At 44.4% G+C, this 26,433-nt stretch overlaps 1 protein-coding gene across 3 annotated transcripts; it reads right to left on the bottom strand.

Annotated features, from left to right (window-relative positions):
- Positions 1–20,070: 20,070 nt before the first annotated feature.
- Positions 20,071–25,125, bottom strand: LOC146043147 (uncharacterized). Of its 3 annotated transcripts, none has more exons than XM_083163591.1 (5): positions 24,931–25,125; positions 21,782–21,897; positions 21,115–21,185; positions 20,431–20,575; positions 20,071–20,351 (listed from the first exon to the last, which is right to left on the bottom strand). In XM_083163591.1, exons 3-5 carry the CDS (start codon positions 21,133–21,135, stop codon positions 20,152–20,154), a joined length of 366 nt encoding a protein of 121 aa, XP_083019717.1. In that variant the 5' UTR covers positions 21,136–21,185; positions 21,782–21,897; positions 24,931–25,125; the 3' UTR covers positions 20,071–20,151. The 3 variants fall into 3 exon arrangements, with proteins under 3 accessions (XP_083019717.1, XP_083019715.1, XP_083019716.1); XM_083163589.1 differs by having other exon boundaries at positions 21,115–21,306; XM_083163590.1 differs by lacking the exons at positions 21,782–21,897; positions 24,931–25,125 and adding an exon at positions 21,551–21,743 and having other exon boundaries at positions 21,115–21,306.
- Between the last annotated feature and the right edge of the window lie 1,308 nt (positions 25,126–26,433).

Raw genomic sequence — 26,433 nt, forward strand, 5'->3', positions numbered from 1 at the left:
ATACCTGGACACACGTCGGCACCGGACCTGAGGTGAGGAGGAGGCTTAGAGACTGCCACCGAGACGTGCTGGCGACCTGGGTGAGATCTCCCCCCCCCCCCTCCTGTAACTGACTTAGAACGGAGACGATTGGGGTAGTGGGACTGTGAATTGCACGAGGCTGGTGACGGCTAACCGACTCACCCCTAGCTAACCCAGTGCTCCTACTCAAACGTGGAGAAAACCCCCAATACCTGCCCTGACACCTCACCCCTACACTGAAGCCCAACATTACTATCTGCCTACTGTCTGAACAACAGAGTGCTGTACTATAAACACTGCCCCATTGACTTCCACCTACCAACGCCCCATACCTGCAAGTGGATTGGAAAAGCCTCATTAAGACCTGACAAAGCCACGCTGGGCCTACACACAGGACAGAGCAGTGCACTTAGCACACAAACTTACTTCTGTTGCCAATTAACCCTCTGTGGGTAATAACTCACACACTGTGAACTGACCCAGCTATATCCACACAATTCGCCTAGGAAACAGTGACACTTGCCGATCTCAAAATATCTGAAGTTCGACGATTGAACCCTGATTGTATGTGCTTTATCTGTAAGATCCACATATTCCCATATTTGTATCCAAGCTTATACAGTCTATGTTCATTGATATCATAATTGTTCTCAGGTTAAGATAGATATATCAAGCTCTGTATAATATAACAGCTATCTACTGCCACCCTGTGGCGATTGCTAGAAGACAGCTTAAACTGATAATATCATCCTCTTACTAATATCTTATCCACAGGTTCAAGGTATTCTAGTGTACTTCTCAAAACTAACAAATCTTGTTGGGATTGTGATCACACTTAAAATAACCTCTATTCAAAGTTACGAGACCCTTACTTAATATAAATGTAGTCCCTCAATTCACTGGGTCACTGAACTATTAACACTATGTAAAATCCTTCAACCCTATTCTGGGGCCATACGCAATTTCTGACCTAAACTAACCATCCATAGTATGAAAAGATTCTTAAACGCATCCCAAACACCAAATATGGGAAAGAAAACCAAACCCACTCCAGCCTCCAATCCCAATGAACCAGTTCCTGAAACCTCATCCCCCTCATTTACCCCCCCAGACAGCCCAGTACTGGATAATACAAATGACTCCTCACGATCTCTAAACCCAGCGCAAACCTCCCAAATAGAGCAAAAATTAGATGCCGTTCAAGCCTCTATCAACACTATATTAACCCATTTGGAAACAAACACAAAAAGGCTGGTTGAGGTTGAACAACGTACCAGCGACAATGAGGACGCTATCCTTGAACTCAAACAATTCGCTGAGGAACAGGTTCAGCTTAATGCTAAACTAGAATCCAAATTAGAAGATTTGGAGAACAGATCTAGAAGAAGTAATTTGCGATTCATTGGCATTCCAGAATCGATAAAAGGAACAGACCTAATCCGTACCGACATTGTTTCCATACTAAACGTCCCCACAACATCAGGCACAATCATGATCGAGAGAGCACACCGCATAGGGCCTGATAGAGAAACTCGAGACAGGAGACCCCGCCCAGTTATCGCAAAATTTCTAAACTATAGGGACAAAGAAAACATGCTGATAGCATACCGTAAAAAACGTTCTCTCCAGATTCATGTATTTCAAGTCCTCATATTCCAAGACTTTTCTACCTCTGTTACTCAAAAACGCAGAGAATTTAACCCTGTTTGCAAACACCTCATCGACAACAATATAAAATTTGCCCTACTGTACCCGGCAAAATTGAAGGTCACTACGGATGGCCACACACAAATATTTGATGACCCCATTCAGGCCAGAAATCATTTTAAAATCACACAATCCGCCCCAGATAACAATCCACCACCAAATGGATGAAAGCTCATACTAATTCCAAAATGACAAGCATGGTTGGTGATACCACCTTAGGTGGTTTTGACTTCATTGTATTTCTATGTACTTTACCTAGTTATAAGTGACTCTATGAAAATGTTCTAACTAATGTTTAAAATGTTTGAAATTTGGTTGTACTCTCTTCTATGTATGCCCTCCTTTTTCCCCTTTCCCCCCTCCTTTTCTCCCTCAGTACCCGCTTCCAATCCTAGAACATGCGCGTCCGGACGACATCCACCTACCACCTTGAACTACACCACGTGCTCTGCTGGCTGGGACAGAGCAGGTGAGATACATGTTTACACCTATTTACACACTGTTTTTTCCAGAGATGGTATAGGATGACGACAAACCACCCATCACCCTCAAAAATCCCACAAATTTCATCCAACTCATTTAGATTCCTGTCATGGAATGTGGCCGGTCTAAATACCACTATCAAAAGACGTAAAGTTCTCACATACTTAACCCCTTCCTGACAGAGCCAGTTTTTGCCTTCCTGACAGAGCCCTTTTTTTCAAATCTGACATGTATCACTTAAGTGGGGATAACTTTTTTTTGCTTTTACTTATCCCAGTGATTTTGAGATTGTTTTTTCGTGACACATTGTACTTCAAATTAGTGGTAAATTTGGGTCAATACAGTCTGTGGTTTTTTGTGAAAAATACCAAAATGTCGTAAAAAAATGGAAAATTTAGCAATTTGCAAAATGTTAAATTTTCTGCTTGTGAGACAAATAATCATACCACTCAAAATAGTTATTAACTAACATAGACCATATGTCTACTTTATGTTTCCATCATTATTTCAACTTCCTTTTAATTTTTTTGGACACTAGGAGGCTTACAATATGAATAGCAAATTCTCAAATTTTCAAGAAAATTTCAAACACTGATTTTTTTAGGGACCAGTTCAGTTCTGATGTGACTTTGAGGGACTTGTATGTGAGACACCCCCATAAATGATGCCATTTCAAAAACTGCACCCCTCACAGTATTCAAAACAGCATTTTGGAAGTTTGTTAACCCTTTAGGTGTTTCACAGGAATTAAAACAAAGTGTAGGTGAAATTTCAAAATTTCATTTTTTTTTGCAGATTTTCAATTTTAATACATTTTTCTAAGGAACACAGTAGATTTTACTAGAGAAATGTGACTAAAAATTGATTCCCCCAATTCTTTTGTTTTCATAAATATCCTATATGTGGCCCTAGTGTGCACGTTGACCAAACCACAGGCTTCATAATAGAAGGAGCACCTACTTGATTTTGGAGCCTCCTTTTTATGAGATTATTTTTTAGGCACCATGTAGGTTTCTAGGCACCATAAGATGCTAAAATTTAGGAACCCCCCCACAAGTGACCCCATTTTGCAAACTACACCCCTCAGGGAATTCATCTAGGGGTATAGTGTACATTTCAAACCCCCAGGGGTTTCACCAATTTTGGTACAACTGGGCTGTGAAAATTAAAAATTAAATTTTTTACACAAAAATGCAGTTCTGGCTCAAAATTTTTCATTTTCAGAAGGTATGAAGGAGAAAAAGCACCCCAAAATCTGTGCCCCAATTTCTCCCGAGTACGGCAATGCCTCACATGTGACCAAAAAATACCATTTGGGTGCATGGCAGGACTCAGAAGGGAAGGAGTGATTTTTGGATTTTGCAGCTCAGATTCTGGTGGAATGTTGGTGGGTGCTATGTCGCATTAGCAAGACCCCCCAAGCACCAATACAGTGGAACCCCCCCCACAAGTGACCCCATTTTGCAAACTACACCCCTCAGGGAATTCATCTAGCGGTATAGTGTACATTTCAAACCCCCAGGGGTTTCACCAATTTTGATACAACTGGGCAGTGAAAATGAAAAATTACATTTTTTTACACAAAAATGCAGTTCTGGCTCAAAATTTTTCATTTTCAGAAGGTATGAAGGAGAAAAAGCACCCCAAAATCTGTGCCCCAATTTCTCCCGAGTATGGCAATGCCTCATATGTGACCAAAAAATACCAGTTGGGTGCATGGCAGGACTCAGAAGGGAAGGAGTGATTTTTGGATTTTGCAGCTCAGATTCTGGTGGAATGTTGGTGGGTGCTATGTGGCATTAGCAAGACCCCCGAAGCACGGTGAAATGATGAACCTAATAATCATAGGCGTGCGCAGCCCATTTACTTAGGGGGTGCACCATTGGAGGGCGTGTCCATCACCGCCTACTGGGCGTGTCTATCAAAGCCTATTGGGCATCAATGCAAACTAAACAGAAGGTGACTTTTTTATGTATATGCACTTCAGAATGAATCATTTCCCCCCCCCCCCCCCCCCACACACACACACACACACACACACACACACACACAAACACACCAGAAATAGGGACAGTGCATGAAAGTTGCTTGAAATTGAGTGGTATGCATTGTCATTACTAAGATTACAGGAGAAGGACCCGTGGCGTGCTGGTCATATCGTGTGTATGTATGAAACTTTTTTCTGACAAGGCACCCCACCACGGAACATAGGAGCGTGAGTGCCGGCACATCAGTTTTCCTCTAGACCACTAATCCAAGGCCCCCCTGCAAGTATCCGTTTCGGGGTTCATAAACCCCTTTTTCAAGATGAACCCCGAAATGTTGGTTTCACAAATACAAGATTATTTTTTGTAATAATATGGGTCGATCCTATTAACCCCGAAGGGTGCGAGTTGCCGTTCATTTGCCGTTTTCACGCTGAAAACAGCACCCGAATTCACCCTAACTCGCACCCTTTGCAATGCCGAATTCACTGAAATTTACTCACACCCCTAAGGAGGTGCGAGTATTTTTCAGCGAATTCAGCTTGCCTAAAGTGCGCCCGGTGTCGTGATGATTCGCACTCTGCAAATCATCCGCAGCCTTCGGGGTTAATAGGATCAACCCGACAAACACATACATACATATATATATGTGTGTGTATACACACACATATACAAATAGACTGTGAGATGTATGTATATATGTATATATATACACACATATTCAGTATATACACATATACTTATTTTAAATATATTTCTTTATAAAGGTGCTAATATAAACGCACCTGTGTTCCTTACAAGTCACTGTCAGGTGTGTGAAGACTGGGGGAGAGACCCTCCCTGCTCAGCTTCAGTTCCCGGCTCCTCTCCTCAGTCTCTGGCCTCTCCAGACTCCAGCGTGTGACGTTGTGACGTCACACGCATAGGAGAAGCAGAGACAGTAACCTGCTTCCCCCTGACACTCCGTCCCAGGCCGCGCCCCCGCCCTCCCTCCCTTCAGCCCTCCCATACGACAGCCCACCTGCCCATCAAGTAAGGGCAGTGAGACAGTGAGACTGTCATGGCGGCGCCCGTGCGTGAGCGGCAGGCGGCACGCCAGCAGCCGCAAATGTATGTATTGCAATTCACATACTGATCTACTTTGTCATTCAGTGACCTGGCGCCCGGCCGTCCACGCTCCCAGGTATATACAGCTGACCGCTGCCCAGATAAAAATAATGTGTGTCTGGATCCTTACGCATCTGACAGGCTGCCGTCCATTAGGAGGTGCCTGTGCACCCCTGGCACCCCCTGTGCGCACGCCTATGCTAATAATCCATAGATGTGTGGTATATTTTAAAACACTCCTTTTTACATAGGCCGGGTTTGTCGGGGCAAGTGTCACAGTGGAAATTAGTTTCCTTTCTTATTCCCTTTTTATAGCAAACTTTGCACCTTTTTTGTGTCCTGCCCTTTCTTGCAGTGGAGGGGATTTCGTTCGGAAAATGCTGCCCTGGTACAATACGGGGGCCAGTACTAGAAGTACTGGGGCCCTCTGCCTGCTGGTTCCCAAATACTAGGCCCTTTATGACTTCCTCTTGAAAGTGCATAAATGTCCCCCTCTGGCCGGTAGAACGGAATAGCACGTAAGCGTTATACAGTGCCATCTGGATGATATACACGGCCAGCTTCTTGTACCAGATTTTTGTTTTCCGCAGGGCACTGTACGGCTTCAGTACCTGATCTGAAAGATCCACTCCGCCCATGTACCTATTGTAATCCAGGATACAATTAGGTTTTGAGGTGTGGGTACTGGTACCTCGTACAGGGACGGAGGTGGTACTGTCTCCGTGAATTGTTGTCAGTATAAGGACATCCCTCTTGTCCTTATATTTGACCAACAACATATTTTCGGTGCATATTCCCCTGCTTTCACCCCTTCTCAGTACTTGGGCAATGTGCGTTTTTGGGAGGCCTCTTTGGTTCTTGCGCACAGTACCGCAAGCTGCTGTACCTCTTGAACCAAGGGCCTTAAACAGGGGGATGCTAGTGTAAAAGTTATCCACATAGAGGTGATAACCTTTATCCAGGAAGGGGTGCACTAAATCCCAGACAATTTTTCCACTAACACCTACGAGGGAGGGGGGGGCATTCTGGCGGTTCAATTCTTGAATCCTTCCCTTCATATACCCTAAACCTGTGAGTGTACCCTGAGGTGCTTTCACACAGCTTATACATTTTTATGCCATACCTTGCCCTCTTACTGGGAAGGTACTGGCGGAATTTAACCCTTCCTTTAAAATGTATAAGGGACTCGTCTATGCAAATGAATTTATCTGGGATGTACATCTCTTCAAATTTGGCACTGAAATGATCAATGACCGGCCTGACTTTGAATAGCCGGTCAAAGGTGGGATCATCTCTGGGTGGGCACTGTGCATTATCGTTGTAATGCAAAAATTTAAGGATCGTCTCAAATCGAGCCCGGGGCATGTTCATACGGTAAAATGGGGTGCTGTACAGAACATCTGTACTCCAATATTGCCTAATTTCTGGCTTTTTTTACTATGCCCATATGAAACACCAGACCCCAAAACGTCATCATCTCTACTGCATCTACAGGGGTCCACCTAGCAAATGATGACGTGGGGTTTTGAGCAATAAACTGCTGGGCATATAAATTAGTTTGGTCCACCATTAAATTTATAAAATCATCAGAGAAAAATAATTTGAAAAAGTCAATTTCTCTGAGACCTGTGGAATCAAATTGGATTCCTGGCATGGCCAAAAACTCAGGAACCTGGGGCTCAAAATTGTCTGGTGGTGGGGTCCATACGGGATTAATCATTTGGGGGGGTCTCAGCTGCTCTACGGGGGCGTCTTTGAGGGGGTCCCTCATCACCAGAGGAGGAAGAGGAGCTTAAGACGAATCCTTCAAATTCCCCGCTTGCATCACTGGCTGTGTCAGAGTCAGAGGCAAGCATGGCATATGCCTCCTCCGCTGAATACATTCTTCTGGATGACTGGGATGACATTTGGGATGACATTTGGGATGCCATTTGGGATGCCATTTTTATTTTTGTGTTACTGGTAGTGAAATGTTTCAACACGTGTATAGTGTAGGGGGGGATACAAACTTTATTTCAACCCGGGGGGTATGTAGTGTGTAGTGTGTATGTAGTGCAGAAAAAAAAAATACTTTATACAAAAAAAAAAAATTGAAGGGGTTAAAAAAATAAAAAAATTGAAGGGGTTAAAAAAAAAAATTGAAGGGGTTCAAAAAAAAAAAAAAAAAAAAAGGTCCTGCACCAAAAATTGAGCACAGATGTTGGTCAGTAACGTCCGTCACTGAACAGCGCTCAAAGGCAACAGGAATTTGATAAAAAAAAAAAAAAAATAGATCAGCCCTGTGCCGAAAAAGCTGATCAGTGATGTACGTCACTGATCAGCGCACAGTGGCCACAGGACACCCACAAAATCACAGTGTGTGTAAAAAAAAAAATTAAAAAAAGACCCCACAGCACCCACAAAAAAAAAAAAAGGTGATCAGTGATGCGACACTGATTACCAGTGAGGGGCAGCAGGTGCACAACCTTTGGTGCAACTGACAGTGCAACTGGCAGCAACTGACAGGTATATATATAAAAAAAAAAAACCTCTGCACCCCCAAAAAGTTGCTGATCACCTCAGATATAGTGATCAGCACAAAAGGCGGGGGCAGCAGACACAAAATTTAGCACTCTCTGTCACTATCTCTCTCTATCTCTCACTATCTATCACTCTATGACACTGCAGCAGCAGCAGCACTGACAGTTATATATATGAAAAATAACCCCTGCACCCCCAAAAAGTTGCTGGGGGTGCACAAAAGGGGGGCAGCAGACACAAAATATAGCAGTCTATCACTCTGTCACTATCTCTCTCTATCTCTCACTATCTATCACTCTATGACACTGCAGCAGCAGCACTGACAGGTATATATATATATATATATATATATATATATATATATATATATATATATATATATAAAAAAAACCTGCGCCCCCAAAAAGTTGCTGATCAGTTAATTTATACTGATCAGCACAAAAGGGGGGCAGCAGTCAGTTATATAAAAAATATATAGCACAATCTGTCACTATCTCTCTATCTCTCTCTCTCTCTATCTATAACTCTATTACACTGCAGCAGCACAAAATATAGCACTCTCTGTCACTAGGCCTCTCTATCTCTCTCTCTCTATCTCTCTCTCTAATAACTCGCAGCAGCACAACACAGCACAACACAGCACAGGATGTCTCAAGAAGAAGCAAGATCCAGGCAGTGATCAGGTAAGTATTTAGCAAGGTTCTGGTCAGTATATGGCGGCAGCTGGGCACGGTGACCGCACTGCACGCAATTCCAGACCGGAATGGCGTCTGCAGTGCAGTCACCGTTAGTTTAAACCCCCCTCCATCGCTGTGATTGGTCCGTCGGTCCGACGAACCAATCACGGCCTTTGGGGGCGGGCGGGGTGACACCAGTGTCACCCTTACACCCCGCGGTGATTGGTGCTGTACTTTACAGCACCAATCACCTCCGATCGCGTGTCACCGGCGAACGTTATTCGCCGGTGACACAGAAAACGCTGTGAATGGCTGTTCACACTGAACAGCCAATCACAGCGATCGCCGACGGGGGGGCGGCATCGCAGCCCCCCCTGGGCATGCAGGGACATGTCTGCTGTCAGGGACAGCAGACATCGTCCCTCTGTCACTGCGTCTCTAGACGCAGTGACAGTTTGAAGTCATGACGTATATATACGTCATGTGTCGGGAAGTACTTCCCGGCCATGACGTATATATACGTCAAATGTCGGGAAGGGGTTAAGGGCAGATGTATTAACCAGCATTAAGTGCATACACTGGTAAACTGTGGGGATTAAGTTTTTTAAATGTATGAACAGTGCACCTAATATGCACTAGGGACAGCTTGCCAAGTAACACCTGGTGGGGCTGTACCCTGCAACCCCCCCCAGTAATTAGCGGCCGGGGCGATGTACTACAAGACATTAAATCGCCCCATCCGTTTTGCCAGCTCAGGTCTAGGGACTGCAGGGACAACGCTAGCCTTATGAAAAGGATGTTAGACAACAAAGTTATCTGCTGGAGGCGCAGAGGTTGGAGTTTCTGTGTCAAGCTGCAGCACAATAACTGGGAGTCACTCCCCAAAGTAAACATAAAGGAAAAGGGAGGAATGACTGTGCTAATATACAATATAATAAACAGTGAAGTAATTGTACAATGCCAGTACCAATAAAAGTTAATTTTTAATCTTGATAATTAATAAATAGTAAAAGAAAAACCATACAAACGCCACACTAATAAAAGCCAGAATTGGCCATTAAATAAGGAATTTGGTACTCACCGTTAATTCCCTTTCTCCTAGGCAGCAGGGGACACTGCAGTCATCACGTATGGGATAGAGTTGGTGTACTGGAGGAGTCGGCACTTTAAGAAACTTTAGATGTGGCTGGCTCCTCCCCCCTCTATCCCCACCCAGACCTCAGTCTTAGAAAAACTGTGTCCGAGAGAGGAAGATGATACGGCAAGAACCCGACAGGAGGAGGATATGCTCAACTGGAACATGTTTTGAAAAACAAACAAATAGAGACAGAAAAAAGTCCCCAACAATGCATACAACAGGCATGCTATGTTTAACGAGTAATATAACCAGGTAAGTTACATATATATATATATATATATATATATATATATATATATATATATCTATCTATATCTATATGGCAGGAAGACTAGCACTGGGAGGGCGTGCAGTGTCCCCTGCTGCCTAGGAGAAAGGGAATTAACGGTGAGTACCAAATTCCTTATTTCTCCCACGGCCAGCAGGGGACACTGCAGTCATCACGTATGGGATCGATACCAAAGCACTACTCCCGTGTGGGAGAGCACTCGGATTCCTGCAATACTGCTCGTCCAAAAGAAGCTTCGGATCTTGCAAAGGTATCGAACTTATAAAACCGAGCAAACGTGATGGTGTAATGGTTAGCATTACTGCCTCACAGCACTGAGGTCATGGGTTCGATCCCCACCATGGCCCTAACTGTGCGGAGTTTGTATATTCTCCCTGTGCTTGCGTGGGTTTACTCCGGGTACTCCGGTTTCCTCCCACAATCCAAAAATATACAGGTAGGTTAATTGGCTTCCAACAAAAATTAATCCTAGAATGTCTGTGTGTGCGTGTAAATGTGGTAGGGAATATAGATTGTAAGCTCCACTGGGGCAGGGACTGATGTGAATGTTCAAATATTCTCTGTAAAGCGCTGCGGAATTTGTATGCGCTATATAAGAAACTGTTAATAAATAATAACGTATTTGTTCCTGACCAAGTAGCCGCTCGGCACACCTGTGAAAGGGAAACACCTCTAGCCAGAGCCCAGGAAGTGCTGACTGACCGGGTAGAGTGAGCTGAAATCCCAGCTGGGGCCTGTTTTTGAGCCTGCCTATAAGCCTCCTTTATGGTAAGGCAAATCCAGCGGGCCAGCGTTTGTTTAGATGCCGGCCAACCTCTTTTTTCAGCCCCATAAAGAACGAAGAGGTTGTCTGTCCTTCTTAAGGCAGCCGTTTTTGACAAATAAATTTGTAAAGCTCTCACTGCATCTAGTGAGCTTGAATCTCCTGACAGAACTGGAATGACTATAGGCTGATTCACATGAAAAGCCGAGACAACTTTAGGCAAAAATTCCCTGTTGGTTCTTAATTCAGCTCTGTCTTTATGAAGGATTAGAAAAGGAGTCCGGCAGGACAGTGCTCCCAATTCCGAAACTCTTCTTGCAGAGGCTAATGCTATAAGCATGACTGTTTTCCACGTGATGTATTTCAGATCTACTGAGTCTAAGGGTTCAAACAGATCTGATTTTAAGAAGTTCAGGACCAGAGATAACACCCAGGGTTCTGTAGGAGCAACGAAGGGGGGTTGAAGTCTCAGAACACCCTTGAGGAAAGTTTGGACCTCAGGTATAAGGGCTAATCTACGATGGAAAAAGATTGAAAGGGCAGAGACTTGCACCTTTAGAGATCCTAGCCTGAGACCCAAGTCCAATCCTGTTTGTAGGAACTGTAAGAGCCTAGACAACTGAAAAACCGCCTTAGGGAATTTCTTGGATTCGCACCAACGTATGTATGCTCGCCATATTCGGTGGTAATGGGCAGATGTGACCCCTTTTCTAGCCCTAAGCATAGTTGGAATGACTGTTAATGGTATTCCTCTTCTTTTTAGCAGGTCGGCCTCAACAGCCAGGCCGTTAAATGAAGATGACTTAAGTTTGGGTAGGCGAATGGTCCTTGTTGGAGCAGGTCTTGTCGCAATGGGAGACGCCAAGGGACGTCTGCCAACAGAAGCTTGAGGTCGGAGTACCACGACCTCCTTGGCCAATCTGGCGCTATTAGAATTACTGACGTGGCTTCCCTCTATTTTCTTGAGTACCCTTGGGAGAAGGGGAAAAGGAGGGAAGATGTATACGAGTCTGTACGGCCACGGAACGGACAAAGCATCCACTGCCACTGCTGCTGGATCCAAGGACCTGGCACAATACAGGGGTAACTGATGGTTTAGTCTGGAGGCCATCAGATCTATCTGCGGTGTTCCCCACCGCCTGGTAATCTGGAGAAAAACCTCTGGATTCAGAGTCCACTCCCCGGGGTGGAAGTCCTGGCGACTGAGATAATCTGCCTGCCAGTTCTCCACCCCTGGAATAAAAATTGCTGAGAAATCCACGGCGTGTGCCTCTGCCCATTCCAGAATGGGTCGTACTTCCCGCATGGCTGCACGGCTCCTCGTGCCTCCCTGCTGATTTATGTAAGCCACTGCTGTCATGTTGTCGGACTGAATTCTAATGTGACGGCCTCTGAGAAGGTCGTGGCCCTGTAACAGAGTTAGTCTGATAGCCCGCAGCTCCAGAATGTTGATGGGGAGCTTTGACTCTTGCAGAGACCATCGCCCCTGGAACCTGTGATTCAGGGCCACCGCTCCCCAGCCTCTGAGGCTGGCGTCGGTTGTGACTATGGTCCATGTGCAGGGTCTGAAGCTGCGGCCCTGCTGTAGATTCGGAGTATGGAGCCACCATTGAAGGGAAGCTCTGGCTAACCGAGACAGTGTGATCCTTTTGTGGATCTGGAGATGTGATCCCGACCACTGGGTCAAGAGGTTTTCCTGGAATGTCCTGGAGTGAAAACGTCCTTATGGGAGAGCCTCGAATGAGGCTACCATCAGCCCCAACAGGCGGGTGCAAAGGTGAGCCGAGACTCTGTGGGGAAGTAGAACCTGGCGCACCCTTTTCTGCAAAGTCAGGATCTTGTCCATCGGAAGATATACTCTTTCTTCGACTGTCTAGGATGAGGCCTAGAAACTGAAGTCGCTGGGACGGAATCAATTGTGATTTTTTGAAATTCACTACCCAACCGTTTTGAACCAGAAACTGACAGGTCAGGGAAGCGTCCCTTATCAACTTTTCTTGAGAAGGTGACTTTAAGAGGAGGTCGTCTAAGTATGGTATGATGGTTACACCCTGTAGACGAAGAGCCGTGATCATGCAGGCTAGCACCTTTGTAAATACCCGAGGGGCGGAGGAGAGGCCAAAGGGGAGACCTCTGAACTGATAATGTTTGTCCTGTATGGCGAACCTGAGGAATCTCTGGTGAGGTTCCCAAATGGGAATGTGTAGATATGCGTCTTTGATATCTAAGGAAAGGAGGAATTCTCCTTTTTCCAAAGACGCCACCACCGATCGTATAGACTCCATTTTGAACTTGTGGTAGAACACAAATTCGTTTAGTTGTTTTAGGTTTAAGATTGGGCGGACAGTGCCATCTGGTTTTGGCACTACGAAGATGCTGGAATAGTAACCGGTGCCCCTTTGGTGGGCCGGTACCGGGACAATTACCTTTGACCTTAGGAGGGACTGGATGGAGCCGCACAGGGCCTCTGCAGTCTCCACCGAAGATGGAAGTCCTATTTTGAAAAACTGAGGTGGAGGGGGTGTGGCAAATTCTAATTTGTAACCCTGAGCCACTATCTGGAGCACCCAGGCATCTCTGCAGTGGCCTCTCCAGGCGTCTGCGAAGAGTAAAAGCCTGGCGCCCACCTCGGGATCCCCCAGGTGAGCTGGGAGACCGTCATGCCACTGGTTTGTCAGTGGTCTTTGGGTCTCTGTGAGTTGTAGTACTGGAGGACTGTGTGGCTCTGGCGCCACGACCTCTGCGTCCTCTGTATGAGGAGAAACCTCCTCTAGATCGCCCCCTGAACCCTGCTTGACCTCGAAAGGAACGAAAAGTGGGGGCTGTAAATGGCCTTTTTGGGGCTGGAGTAGAGGAAGGGAGAAATGCTGACTTTCCCCCCGTGGCCTGAGAAATAAGCTTATCCAGGTCAGGGCCAAAGAGCATATCTCCGCCATAAGGGAGGGCTTCCACCGCTTTTTTAATTTCTGGTTCGGCCTGACAGGATCATAGCCAAATTGACCTTCTGGCCACCACTGCAGAGGCTGAAGCCTTAGCGGCTAAGATAGAGATATCAGAGGCAGCCTCACCCACATAAGAAGAGGCGTCTCTGATGCACTCTGCCAATGGGAGCAACTCTGCTCTGGGAGTGTTCTGCTCTAGGCCAGTGACAAGATCGGAGGCCCACTTTTCCATGGCTCTGGCCACCCAGGCTGATGCCAGAGCTGGGCGTAAGGAAACTCCCACCGTTGTATAAATATTTTTAAGCAAACTGTCTAGACGCCTGTCCTGAGATTCTTTTAATGACACCGCACCTGGAATAGGGAGAGTTGTCTTTTTGGATAGTCGGGATAAGGAAACATCTGGAGTGGGAGGAGTCTCCCATTTTTCCCTGGAAGTTTCTGAAAAGGGGTAAAGGATTTTGAATCTTCTGGACATCTGGAATTTCTTGTCAGGGGACCTCCAGACTTTTAGCAGAGGATCATCCAATTCCTCTGAATCAGGGAAATTTAAAGTCTGCTTTTGAACACATCCAAAAATAGACACTTGAGGGGGAACGGAAGTATCCGCAATATTTAAAGTCTCGCGGACTTTTCTGATAAGACCCTCAATACCCTGTGCCTCAGTCTGCGGGGTCATCTCCTGCAGGGTCCTGAATAAGGTCCGGGGGAAATTCCCCCTCCTCTAGAGGAACATAGTTGTCTGTGTCATCAGTGGTTAACATGGGAGGCATAGCCCTTCTTTTAGCTGGCACTGGGGAAGCAGGCCTGACCTGAGAGCAGGCAGCTACAGATTGTTTTAGTGAGTCCACAGACTGTATGAGGGATGATGCCCATGATGGCTCAGATGTAGCAAGCTGAGACAGCTGGGAGTGAAACACTTCCCTATCTTTTCTAGACGCCGCCATTTCAGCAGTGAAGCTGGATAGGAGGGTCTGTAGAACATCCCCCGGGTTTTGGGGTGCAGGCAAGGGTACTGGAGACCTAGGTGTAGAAGGAGCCTGTACCTTGGCATAACAGGGTTCACATAAGGAAACGCCCTTTATGTGTTGTGTGTACTGATCCCCACAGCTTTTGCAGGTGTACACCTTTTGTGCAGCCTTGGAGGATGTAGCCCTTCCTGCCATACTGTAACCCCTGTATACAGAGAAAGTACAGAAAACAGAGAAGAATCTTTTATCAGCGTTATAAAAGCCCACACACACTTACACAGGCACTCCCCAAACAGCTATCAGGGTAGCCTGAGGTCTGAGTATCGACAGGGAGAGAGGAGCCAACCCCCTCCCAATGTGTGTGCTAACAGGGTTTTATCCCCCTTTGACTCACAGTGTCCTTTCTGCGGTCCCAAGGGAAGCGCTGTCAATCAGGCAGGGTCCGGTGCACCGGGTCTGCAGGATACCGCTGTAGCGCTGAGCTCTGCACGAGTGCTCCGGACAATGGTGTCTGGCTGTGAAGACGCTGGCTGAAGCTCCGCCTCCCGCTTGAGACGCTTCCCGTGCCGTACTGGAGGCGGGAAGTTTTGAACCTGCAGCCTCGTCCGTGCTGCTGGCAGTGTATGCCGCAGGCTGACGTCTTAGTCAGTGTCCCCCTTCTTGAACTGTCCTGGAGAACGGGGGAAGACTGCCGTGGACCCGGAATGCTAGCTGCGTGCAGCTGCGGCGGGTCCCCGGAGTGAAAACTCCGGTGGCACGGGTATCAGAGGAAACACTGTGTGCAGTGTCGACTGAACCCCTCCAGGCTCCCGCGTCATCGGCAGACCTCGATCAGTCTGCCTGTAGTAAAAAAATAATGAGAAAAAGAATAAATTCAAATAAAAACCTAATCTCCCTTAGGAGATCCTTGCCCAGGAGACCGACTCCTCCGGGCACTTTTTCTAAGACTGAGGTCTGGGTGGGGATAGAGGAGGGAGGAGCCAGCCACATCTAAAGTTTCTTAAAGTGCCGACTCCTCCAGTACACCAACTCTATCCCATACGTGATGACTGCAGTGTCCCCTGCTGGCCGTGGGAGAAAAATACAAAAAAAAAAGGGGGGAGGGGGAAGAAATGGAGAGGAAGGTAAGAATTTTATCCAGGTGGATTCATTTTTGGCTGACTTTACAAAACTCCATCCAGTGACGCCATACACCACAAGATAACCATCTTGAACCTCTGAAGATTTTCCACACTAGACTCCTGGGACCTTCCATCACCCAGAGGTACCCCTCAATATCAACTTGGCTACTACACTGCAGGAGCTTCTGCACCTTCCACATAAAGCTGCCATTGGGGTACTTTGCTCTTGTCCCTAGAACAATACCACCAGTGAAGTTAACCAAGAGACGGACTCCGTGCCTATAAAAAAAAAAAAAAAAACCAGCTGGTTCATATGGACTTATTTTTTCACCCCGCCAACCGAAAATTATTACCTTCCTCTCCATTCCCCCCCCCTCCCCCTTTATTTAAAGGTATTTTTAATGGCCAATTCTGGCCTTTATTAATGTGGCGTATATATGGTTTTTCTTGTAATATTAACAATGTACTTTTATTTGTATGGGCATTGTTCAATTACTTCATTGTTTATTCCATTGTATATTAGCACAGTCATTACAATGCTAGCCCTGCTGCTGGTTACGGGCTGCGCTGGAGATCTGCCCAATTACAGCCGGCTGGGGGGAAGGGAGATCGCGCATACATAGGGATTGGGGGTGCCGATACAGAGATGTAGACACAGGACAGAATGGCTCTTCTTATCGTCTTAGGGGGAGGTTGATACATAAGTATGTAACGGGTGCCTGCTTCCCCTGGTTATGCAGGAGACGCAGGACCCATTCTTTTTTAAACGTTATGGGTGCAATTGTACTTCTGCCCCTTAATTATTTATTTTTTAAAATACTGAAAAGAACATCATAAAAATCCTACAACAAATACTGGCCTAATAACAAACCACTCAGGGTGATTTCATCATCTATGGTTTAATTACCTACCTAAAGCTTCATGTGAAGTACATTCAATAGTAAAACCAGTAAGTCACCATAGAGATAGCTCCCCAAACCAGATTTTTTTCAACTTCTAATTAATAGGATTTTTAAAATTGTAAATTAACATAGACAGACATGCGTGAGCATGACAGCTATCGTGGGCACTATATTCACACAACACTGATTACCTGGTATTTCAAAGCCTATACATCAGTGTTTTTCAACCACTGTGCCGTGGCACACTAGTGTGCCTTGAGCTGTTCTCAAGTGTGCCCCCAGATCTAGAGATGCCCAAACCAGTTTACAGCCACCACCAGTTCAACTGTTATTTACTGGTCTCTTCTGTTCATGTGAGGGCCAATGTGTTTTATTTTTGTTACCTGTGGGACCAGTGTGATGGTTTTGTTTTATATGGGGGCCAATAGGCTTGTTTTTTTCCTGTGAGGATCTCACGGTGCGCCTTGGCAATTTTAAAATCTTATTTAGTGTGTCGCAAGGTAAAAAGGTTGAAAATCCCTGCTATACATACTATAATAACACTCTAAAGGCCAGATGTATCAAGCTTCGAAAGTGATATAATTGAGTGATAAACAACCAGCTACTCCGTACACCTGTCACTTTTCAAACCCAGCCTGTGACATGTCAGGTAGGCGCTGATTGGCTGGTTGTTTGTCACTCTTCATTTGATCACTTTTGAAGCTTGATACATCTGGCCCTAAGGCTGTGTAGAACAATGATGGTCGCATGAAACATGTTTTTTCTTATACAATTAAAAATAAGTGCAAGTTATCCTGGAAACAGGTTTCCATTGTTATGCATATTTTTCTGATAGCTGAGAGATGCAATAGATTTTGTGAACAGCTATCGCAACTGAGCAGTAGTAATTCTATTGGGATTTTAACCAAAACTGTTTTCACAAGAATTGTATCCTTCCATATCCCTCTAATCAATTTCTTTACTAACTGGGGGCCTGCCTAAAAGGAACTTATTCTCTCTCCTTTTCCTATGTATTTCACACAGACTTCAGAGTTTAAGATTAATTATTACAGTGCAACCCAGCATTTTTTTAGAATATGTACTCTTCTTGAATTTACAGATATGTACACTTTTATTTGTCATTTCTATGTTCTATGAGCTTAGATCTAGGTTGTGGGGGGCGGGTGGAATTAATCTGCGGGGAGGGAGAGGAATTTAGAAGAGGGGGTATGGGTTTGGCAGTGGGGTAGAGGGTTAGGTACTAACAAATTGTTTGGGTTTTTGGTGGAGTAACGTGGCGCTTATTCGTGGGGGATCGGCCTGGTCTATTCCAAAAGGATATCTCAAATTAACAATTGTGAAAGGTGTGAGGCACTCCTTTTAGGTACTAACCGTTTGGGAGGGTTAGCCTTCAAGGTGGAGGGATTGGGTTAAGCTCCTGGGAAGGATGGTTAGGGAGAAGGTGAGTATACTTACCTGACCCCTTTCTGGATTCTCTCCTTCAGGATGCCTGCATCAGGACTATGAACGTCGTTCCCATCACGACCATTCATCTTTTAAATAAATAAATATATATTTATTATATATTATATCTGGTGTGCTGATTAACGCGTTATTATCACGTTAAAGTAGAAATCCAATAACACTGCTAATATCTTTAACGCATTAACGCGTAAGGCACGTGACCCGGCAGATCGCAGACCCAGAAGCAGGAAAAACAGCGCATTTTCGTGCCAAGACACAGCAGCTGAGGTCCACGTGCATCGGCACTTGGAGGACGCGGCTGCCGTGGTCCTCAAGAATGTGCTGCAGCACTTAGAAGATGCCAGGCTAACGCTACTGACATCAGCATGCATGTGCTGTCGCACTTGGCAGTTGCCAGGATACCCCTGCAGAGGTCCCCATGCATGTAACAGCAGAGGGGCTGCCAGATAGGAGGAGAGAGGAGATCCCCGGGTGCATAAGGAAGATGCTGAACATCCAAAAGGGCTACATCACATCATACTACCGTGAGTTTACCTCAAGAAAGGTTGTATTTACAACTAGCACATGACTGGTATAAAGGGGGTCATTATGAATGTGAGCAAGGACACTGAGGGGAGGATGTCACCGCAAACCCATACCATAGGGGTACATGAGGGGAGGACTAGGGCTGGGGTAATAGGGTGGGTACTGTATGTCACTGGGGATCGGGTGAGTACACAATAAGCAGGTCTATAAAGGTTGCATGTCAGTGCCCAATCCCTACCTTAACATTCCAGCAAACTTGAGTAGAATGAGAAAGTGGCAGTACTAAAGAAGGGACAGAGTGCAATTCCCCAACTACTGACCAGCAGCAAAGGGAGCACCGTGCAAAACTACCAGAGATTGTCTGAGGTTACGGTATGGAAAGGGGGTCATGAAAGTTGTAGCCTGCGGCAGCATACTATAGGCCATTTATTTATTAACAGTTTATTATATAGCACAGCATATTCCATTGTGCTTTACAATGAAGTCAGTGATAGAACAAACTGGGTATTTACAGACAAATCAAACATTAGGAGGGCCCTGCTCGCAAGACATTAATCATTAATCAGTGGCACAGCAAAACTGGGGTGTAAAGTCTACTTTTTTTTTTCTATATGATACAGTAACAGTGGTCTTATGTCACTTTTTTTCTGTCCGTCCCCCCTCACAGAAATGACTAAATGGAGAAAGAAACAGAAATATTAAATGGACATTTTCATTTTAAATCTTCCAGATGGCAGAGTTGATAAAACCAAAGTTATTTGTGAACATGGCAACGTTGAATTGTCTTATCACCGGAGTACTTTGAGTTTAAAGTATCATTTTAATCAATACACAGCGTTGATTCCAGAAAACCACCCAACGAAACAAACAGTGCAGTGAGGCTTGGGCAGACTATGTTGGATACAACATATGGGAGAAATATAGATAAACAAAAGCAAACATAACTTAGCTAAGTGGATAGCTACAAGCCGCAGGCCGATTAGAATTGTGGAAGATGTCGGTCTCAAGAACATTCTTAGGATCGCAATGAATGACAGCATATATGTGCCTCCCTCAAGACGCACCATCACAAGGATATATGAAAAGGAGAAGACTACAAAAGCTACAGCTTTGTGGCGCATGAAAACAGTTTGCAACGTGATGTTGAGCCCTGGCCGTGTCAGTGAGAGGGAGGAGAGCTAAGGCTGGATTAGCCAGACAAGCTCCTCCCCATTCATGGTCCAAACCAAAGGCCACGACCAGGTCCACACCCACCCCGCAAGAAGCGGGTCTGCCATGAAACCCCAACCCCATCAAGCAGCGGCTCTGCACGCATAAACCACCCCCTCCCCCCCGGCCCCCCAGGATCAGCGGGTCTACCCACACCCCAGAGAGCAGCAACCACACAATTAAAATCCCAATAATACAGAGTTATGATCATTATGCCTTGTGGGAACTGTACAATTAATTCCAAACATGTGAGGACCACCATAATTTAATTTGTATTGTCAACACAGGCGGAAATAGAACAAATAAACATTATTTATAAACGACGCTCCTTTAAAGCAGCGATACAGTTATTTGCATAAAACTTGACTGCAAGCCAGTCCCGATTCTTAAGTGCACTTGTTTCTGCATTAAGGCAGGCAATATAGTCTTTTTTCCTGAGACATTTAAGTAGTGAAAGAATCGCAACAGGTGCCTCTCGATGGCTTTCACTTCCACTGTGGTCCAAGATCGTTTTTTATTCTTCCGATGACCTAAGCATTAGAGAAACAATTTAATCAACTTGTAAAAATACCACCAATCACGCTGCAAGATGGGTTGGGTCATACATACTTTTGGAAGGTATGGGTTGGCTTTCATCCACATCCCTGCCACCACCATGATCATTGTTCTGCTCCATGACATATGTGCTTGCTTGTCTGACTGCCCCACAGGATGGCTCATCCTCAATACTCCTCGGTATGAAGCTATAGTGCTTCTGGGGTAAAGGGGAACAATAGTACATTAATACATATGAACAGGAACACCCTGGAGGTAAATTTTGGGCAAGAAGCTGCTGCCAAGACTAAAATGTTAGGATGCACTACAGATTGTTGTGGGGAGGCGGAAAACTGGTTAAACTCCTAATTTAAAAATATTAGTGTTTTAAATAAAGAATAGATTAAAAGGAGGTGGAACGTTAGGAATGGAACCATACGGCACAACATAATGCTCTACTGATGGTTGTGGGGAGAAAGAAATCTGGTTTAACCCAGAATTTCAAAATATTAGGGTTTTAAATAAAGGATAGATGGAAAGGAGGTGGAACGTTAGGAATGGAACCATACAGCAAAATGCCATGTCGCACGGCACCATGCGGCACAGCATAATGCTCTACTGATGGTTGTGGGGAGGGGGGGAAATCTGGTTTAACCCAGAATTTCAGAAAATTAGATTTTAAATGAAAGCAAACTAAAAAGGACCGAGTACGGAGGAAAAGGAAATCTAGATAAGTAAAATGTAGAAAAGATAATTTACCTGTGCATTGAAGTCAAACATCTCTTCCGTCAGCTTCAGACTCAATAGTCTGCAGCAATGCACCCAGATGTCTGTAATGTCCACCAAAAAGCCATTGTTAAGGTTTGTATACATTGCCATCCTCTTGTAACTTCGCCAATGAATTAAGCCATTTTCTTTGAGTGACACAAATTTAGATTTTCAATTGAGTAGCTGCAATAGTGAGAAGAGGAAAGTTTAATATCGATTAGAGAGTTTACTAGTACTGAAAATGTTTATTGGCTTATCACAATTTATAAATGACACCAGGAAAGCAACATACTGCAAAGGGAAACTAAGCACACCACATACTTTTAGAAAGGAAAAATATGAAAATTGGGATTATAGAAGGGAGGCAAGCAGTGAAAAGTCTAGAAAATAATCACATGGCACCAAAAAGCACAACACGATTGCTTACTGATTGCTGAAGAGATAGTGAAAACTGGCTAACCCACAAACTTTAAACTATTAGGATATTGTTGAAAAGTAAGCTGGATGTTGGAAGAACAACCTCATGAAGGCACAATGCCACACCATAGTTTTAGAGACATTACATTCTGAAATACATACAAGATTTGAAATGTAACCGAGCAGGAAATGGGATTACAATATATAAGGAAGACTGTAATGTTTAATATTCTATATTTACCTATGCATTGTACAGAATCAGAGACATCTGCAGCACTGATTCCTTAAACACGCTTGTAATATCCACCACCATGATATTCATGATTTCCACAGTGATTGAAGACATTGGCTCTCTTGCTGCAATGGATGAAGCAAACCATTATCTTTCAGGTACCCATAAGAGTAACTGTCCTAAGTAAGAAGCGGTAACAATAATAGTTCACGCTAAACAAAATAGTTATATGTAAAATCCCTTAAAGGATGTCAACATGCAGAACTGGATAAAAAGTGATTCTAACTTTAAAGACCAAGGAAGGCAATTTACAGCATAGCATTGGAAAGCACGATGCCATAAAGTACTTCTGGTTTTATGATCAAAATGTTCATAAAAACCTTTGGATTCGAAGGAAATACAAGCTGAACATAGGACGGAAAACACCAGGAACAATAAAGCACAATGCCGCACCTTACGGCACAGAACGATGCTACGGTTTAAGGGACACTCAAAATAGCTTGTATGGCTGGGTGTTTTCTATTAGGAGATCAAGGAAAACGCAGCCGGATTGGGTACCAACATCAGTAAGCACATAACTGTCAATACCAAGTTGTACGGTGCCATACGCCAAAGCATCTGCCGCCATACTAACGGAATTAGTGATGCTGATAATAGATTACACCCAAAAATACAAGCTATTTGCATATTAGAGGAACGCAGATTCCAGGACTGAAATCGCCAGGAAAGCAGATTTCAGCATAGCATCACAAAGCATGATTCCATACTTGTGAGTTTATGACCAAAATAGTCATGGAAACCTTTATATATTGAGGAAAAACAAGCTGCACATAGGACTGAAACTGCCAGGAAGGCAACTTCCAGTATAGCATCACAAAGCATGATGCCATACTTGTGAGTTTATGACCAAAATAGTCATGGAAACCTTTATATATTGAGGAAAAACAAGCTGCACATAGGACTGAAACTGCCAGGAAGGCAACTTCCAGTATAGCATCACAAAGCATGATGCCAAACTTGTGAGTTTATGACCAAAATAGTCATAGAAACCTTTATATATTGAGGAAAAACAAGCTGCACATAGGACTGAAACTGCCACGAAGGCAGCATACCGCATAGCATCACAAAGCATGATGCCATACTTGCTTTTTTGACTGAAATATTCGTAGAAACCTTTGCATATTGAGGAAAAACAAGCTGCACATAGGACTGAAACTGCCAGGAGGGCAATTTAAAGCATAGCATCACAAAGCATGATGCCATACAGTTCTTCTGGTTTTATGATCAAAATGTTCATAAAAACCTTTGGATTCGAAGGAAATACAAGCTGAATATAGGACGGAATACACCAGGAACAATAAAGCACAATGCCGCACCTTACGGCACAGAACGATGCTACGGTTTAAGGGACACTGAAAATAGTTTGTATGGTTGGGTGTTCTCTATTAGGAGATCAAGGAAAACGCAGCCGGATCGGGTACCAACATCAGTAAGCACATAACTGTCAATACCAAGTTGTACGGTGCCATACGCCAAAGCATCAGACAGTCTGCCGCCATACTAACGGAATTAGGGATGCTGATAATAGATTACACCCAAAAATACAAGCTGTTCGCATATTAGAGGAACGCAGATTCCAGGACTGAAATCGCCAGGAAGGCAGATTCCAGCATAGCATCACAAAGCATGATGCCATACTTGTGAGTTTATGACCAAAATAGTCATAGAAACCTTTATATATTGAGGAAAAACAAGATGCACATAGGACAGAAACTGCCAGGAAGGCCGCTTACAGTATAGCATCACAAAGCATGATGCCATACAGTACTTCTGGTTTTATGATCAAAATGTTCAGAAAAACCTTTGGATTCTAAGAAAATACAAGCTGGACATAGGACACTGAAAATAGTTTGTATGGCTGGGTGTTCTCTATTAGGAGATCAAGGAAAATGCAGCCGGATCGGGTACCAACATCAGTAAGCACATAACTGTTAATACCAAGTTGTACGGTGCCATACACCAAAGCATCAGACAGTCTGCCGCCATACTAACGGAATTAGTGATGCTGATAATAGATTACACCCAAAAATACAAGCTATTCGCATATTAGAGGAACGCAGATTCCAGGACTGAAATCGCCAGGAAGGCAGATTCCAGCATAGCATCACAAAGCATGATGCCATACTTGTGAGTTTATGACCAAAATAGTCATGGAAACCTTTATATATTGAGGAAAAACAAGCTGCACATAGGACTGAAACTGCCAGGAAGGCAGCTTCCAGTATAGCATCACAAAGCATGATGCCACATGGACTGAACATTTGGAAATTAACAAAATGCCATGATGCATGGCACAGCAGTATGCTCTACTGATGGATGAAAGGATTCTAAAAACTGGTTACACCCAACAATACAAACTATTACAACGAGAAGAAATGCTGTAGAAAAATAGAAGGCGTGGTGAAAAAAATCTGGCGGCCGGTTGGGCGGCACTCATGACATAAAGTGGCTTGTCATCTACATGGGTCAAAGGATGCTAAGAGCTGGCACCTGAAGCAGAACGCAGAAATGGAATCCAAAGCTAAGAACTCATAAATGGAATCTGCAGCTCAGCACTCAGTACTTGAAGCACTGAGAACCTTGACGAGCTACAAAAACTCATAAATGGAACCAACCTTGGAAACTCATAACTGGAACCAGCTGCAGAACTGGAATCTGGGGCCAAGAACGCAGCGCTGAGTAGTATAACTGAAGGCGCAAAACTGGAACCTGTAAACTGAGAACTCAGAAACTGACACCTGACAAAGTGCCCCCGGCCGGGTAGTACCTGGAACCAGCCACAGGCACTCCAGCCTGCATGATCAAGCATCAGAAATGGGGCGCTGGACCAGCCCCAGAGACTCAGAACTGTCCCCAGTCTGCAGAATTGGAATCTGAGGCAGAGCACAGTTCCGAGGTGTCAAGCTCAGAACTGGCCCACCCCCAGGAGACTCAGAACTGGCTCCAGATGCAGACCGCTCCATACTAACATGTGGTACTGTGCCAAACAGCATAGCACAAAATAAGCAAGGATGCCATACTAACAATTTTAGGGACGAAGAACAGTTTGTATTGTTGAGTGTAATCGACTACAATATTTAATATATGTCTATAGTTACCTATGCATAGAGGTCAGATAATATCTTGCCCGGCAGCTTCAGAGAAAAGTCCACTGCACTGGATTCTGATGACCGATTTTAATGTCCACCACAGTAGAAGATCCGGACTTTAACTTCTTCTTTCGACTTTGCCAAAGGATGAAGCAAACCATTTTCTTTCAGGTATCCAAAGATCTCATTATTTAATATAGAAGCTGCCCTAGGGTAAAGTAGAAAAACTAGTAAACATAATACTTGCATGCAAAATTGGTGAAAACCCAAGACATGAGGTCAACATACCTTTGGATATTAAGCTAAACCAGCATGATGCTCTACTGACGGTTGTAGGGGGATGGGACAGGACGGGAAGCAGTGAAGGTTTTAGGGGGTACGGGACGCACCAAAGATTTTAGGGGGTACGGGAGGCAATGAAGGTTTTAGAGGGAAGGGACGCAATGAAGGTTTTAGATGGGCATTGAAATCTGGTTTAACCTACAAGTATAAACGAAGGATTTGAAATGAACGCAAGCTGTAAATAGAGATGGAATAGAAGGAAACGACCATACAGCAAAATACTATGTCGCACGGCACCACACGACACAGCATAATGCTCTCCTGATGGTTGTAGGGGGATGGGACGGGACACGCTGAAGGTTTTAGTTAATACGGGATGCACTGAAGGTTTTAGGGGGATGGGATGCACAGAAGATTTTAGGGGGTACGAGACGCAATGAAGGTTTTAGAGGGAAGGGACGCAGTGAAGGTTTTAGATGGGCATTGAAATCTGGTTTAACCTACAAATATAAACTAAGGCTTTGAAATGAACGCAAACTGTAAATAGAGACTGAATAGAAGGAAAAAACCATACAGCAAAATGCCATGTCGCACGGCACCATACGGCACAACATAATGCTCTACTGATGGTTGTGGGGAGGCGGAAATCTGGTTTAACCCAGAATTTCAAAATATTACGGATTTAAATAAAGGTTAGATGAAAAAGGAGGTGGAACATTAGGAATGGAACCATACAGCACAACATAATGCTCTACTGATGGTTGTGGGGAGGAAGAAATCTGGTTTAACCCAGAATTTCAAAATATTAGGGTTTTAAATAAAGGATAGATGAAATTAAGGTGGAACGTTAGGAATGGAACCATACAGCAAAATGCAATGTCGCACGGCACCATGCAGCACAGCATAATGCTCTACTGATGGTTGTGGGGAGGGGGGAAATCTGGTTTAACCCAGAATTTCAAAATATTAGGGATATAAATAAAGGTTAGATGAAAAGGAGGTGAAACGTTAGGAATGGAACCATACTCTGATGGTTGTGGGGAGGGGGAAATCTGGTTTAACCCAGAAATGGAAAATATTAGAGTTTTAAATAAAGGATAGATAAAAATGAGGTGGAACGTTAGGAATGGAACCATACAGCAAAATGTAATGTCGCACGGCACCATACGGCACAACATAATGCTCTACTGATGGTTGTGGGGAGGGAGAAAATCTGGTTTAACCCAGAAT

This window comes from Crinia signifera, chromosome 19 (genome assembly GCF_055691185.1).
Source record: "Crinia signifera chromosome 19, ASM5569118v1, whole genome shotgun sequence".
In the NCBI taxonomy this organism is placed as follows: domain Eukaryota; kingdom Metazoa; phylum Chordata; class Amphibia; order Anura; family Myobatrachidae; genus Crinia; species Crinia signifera.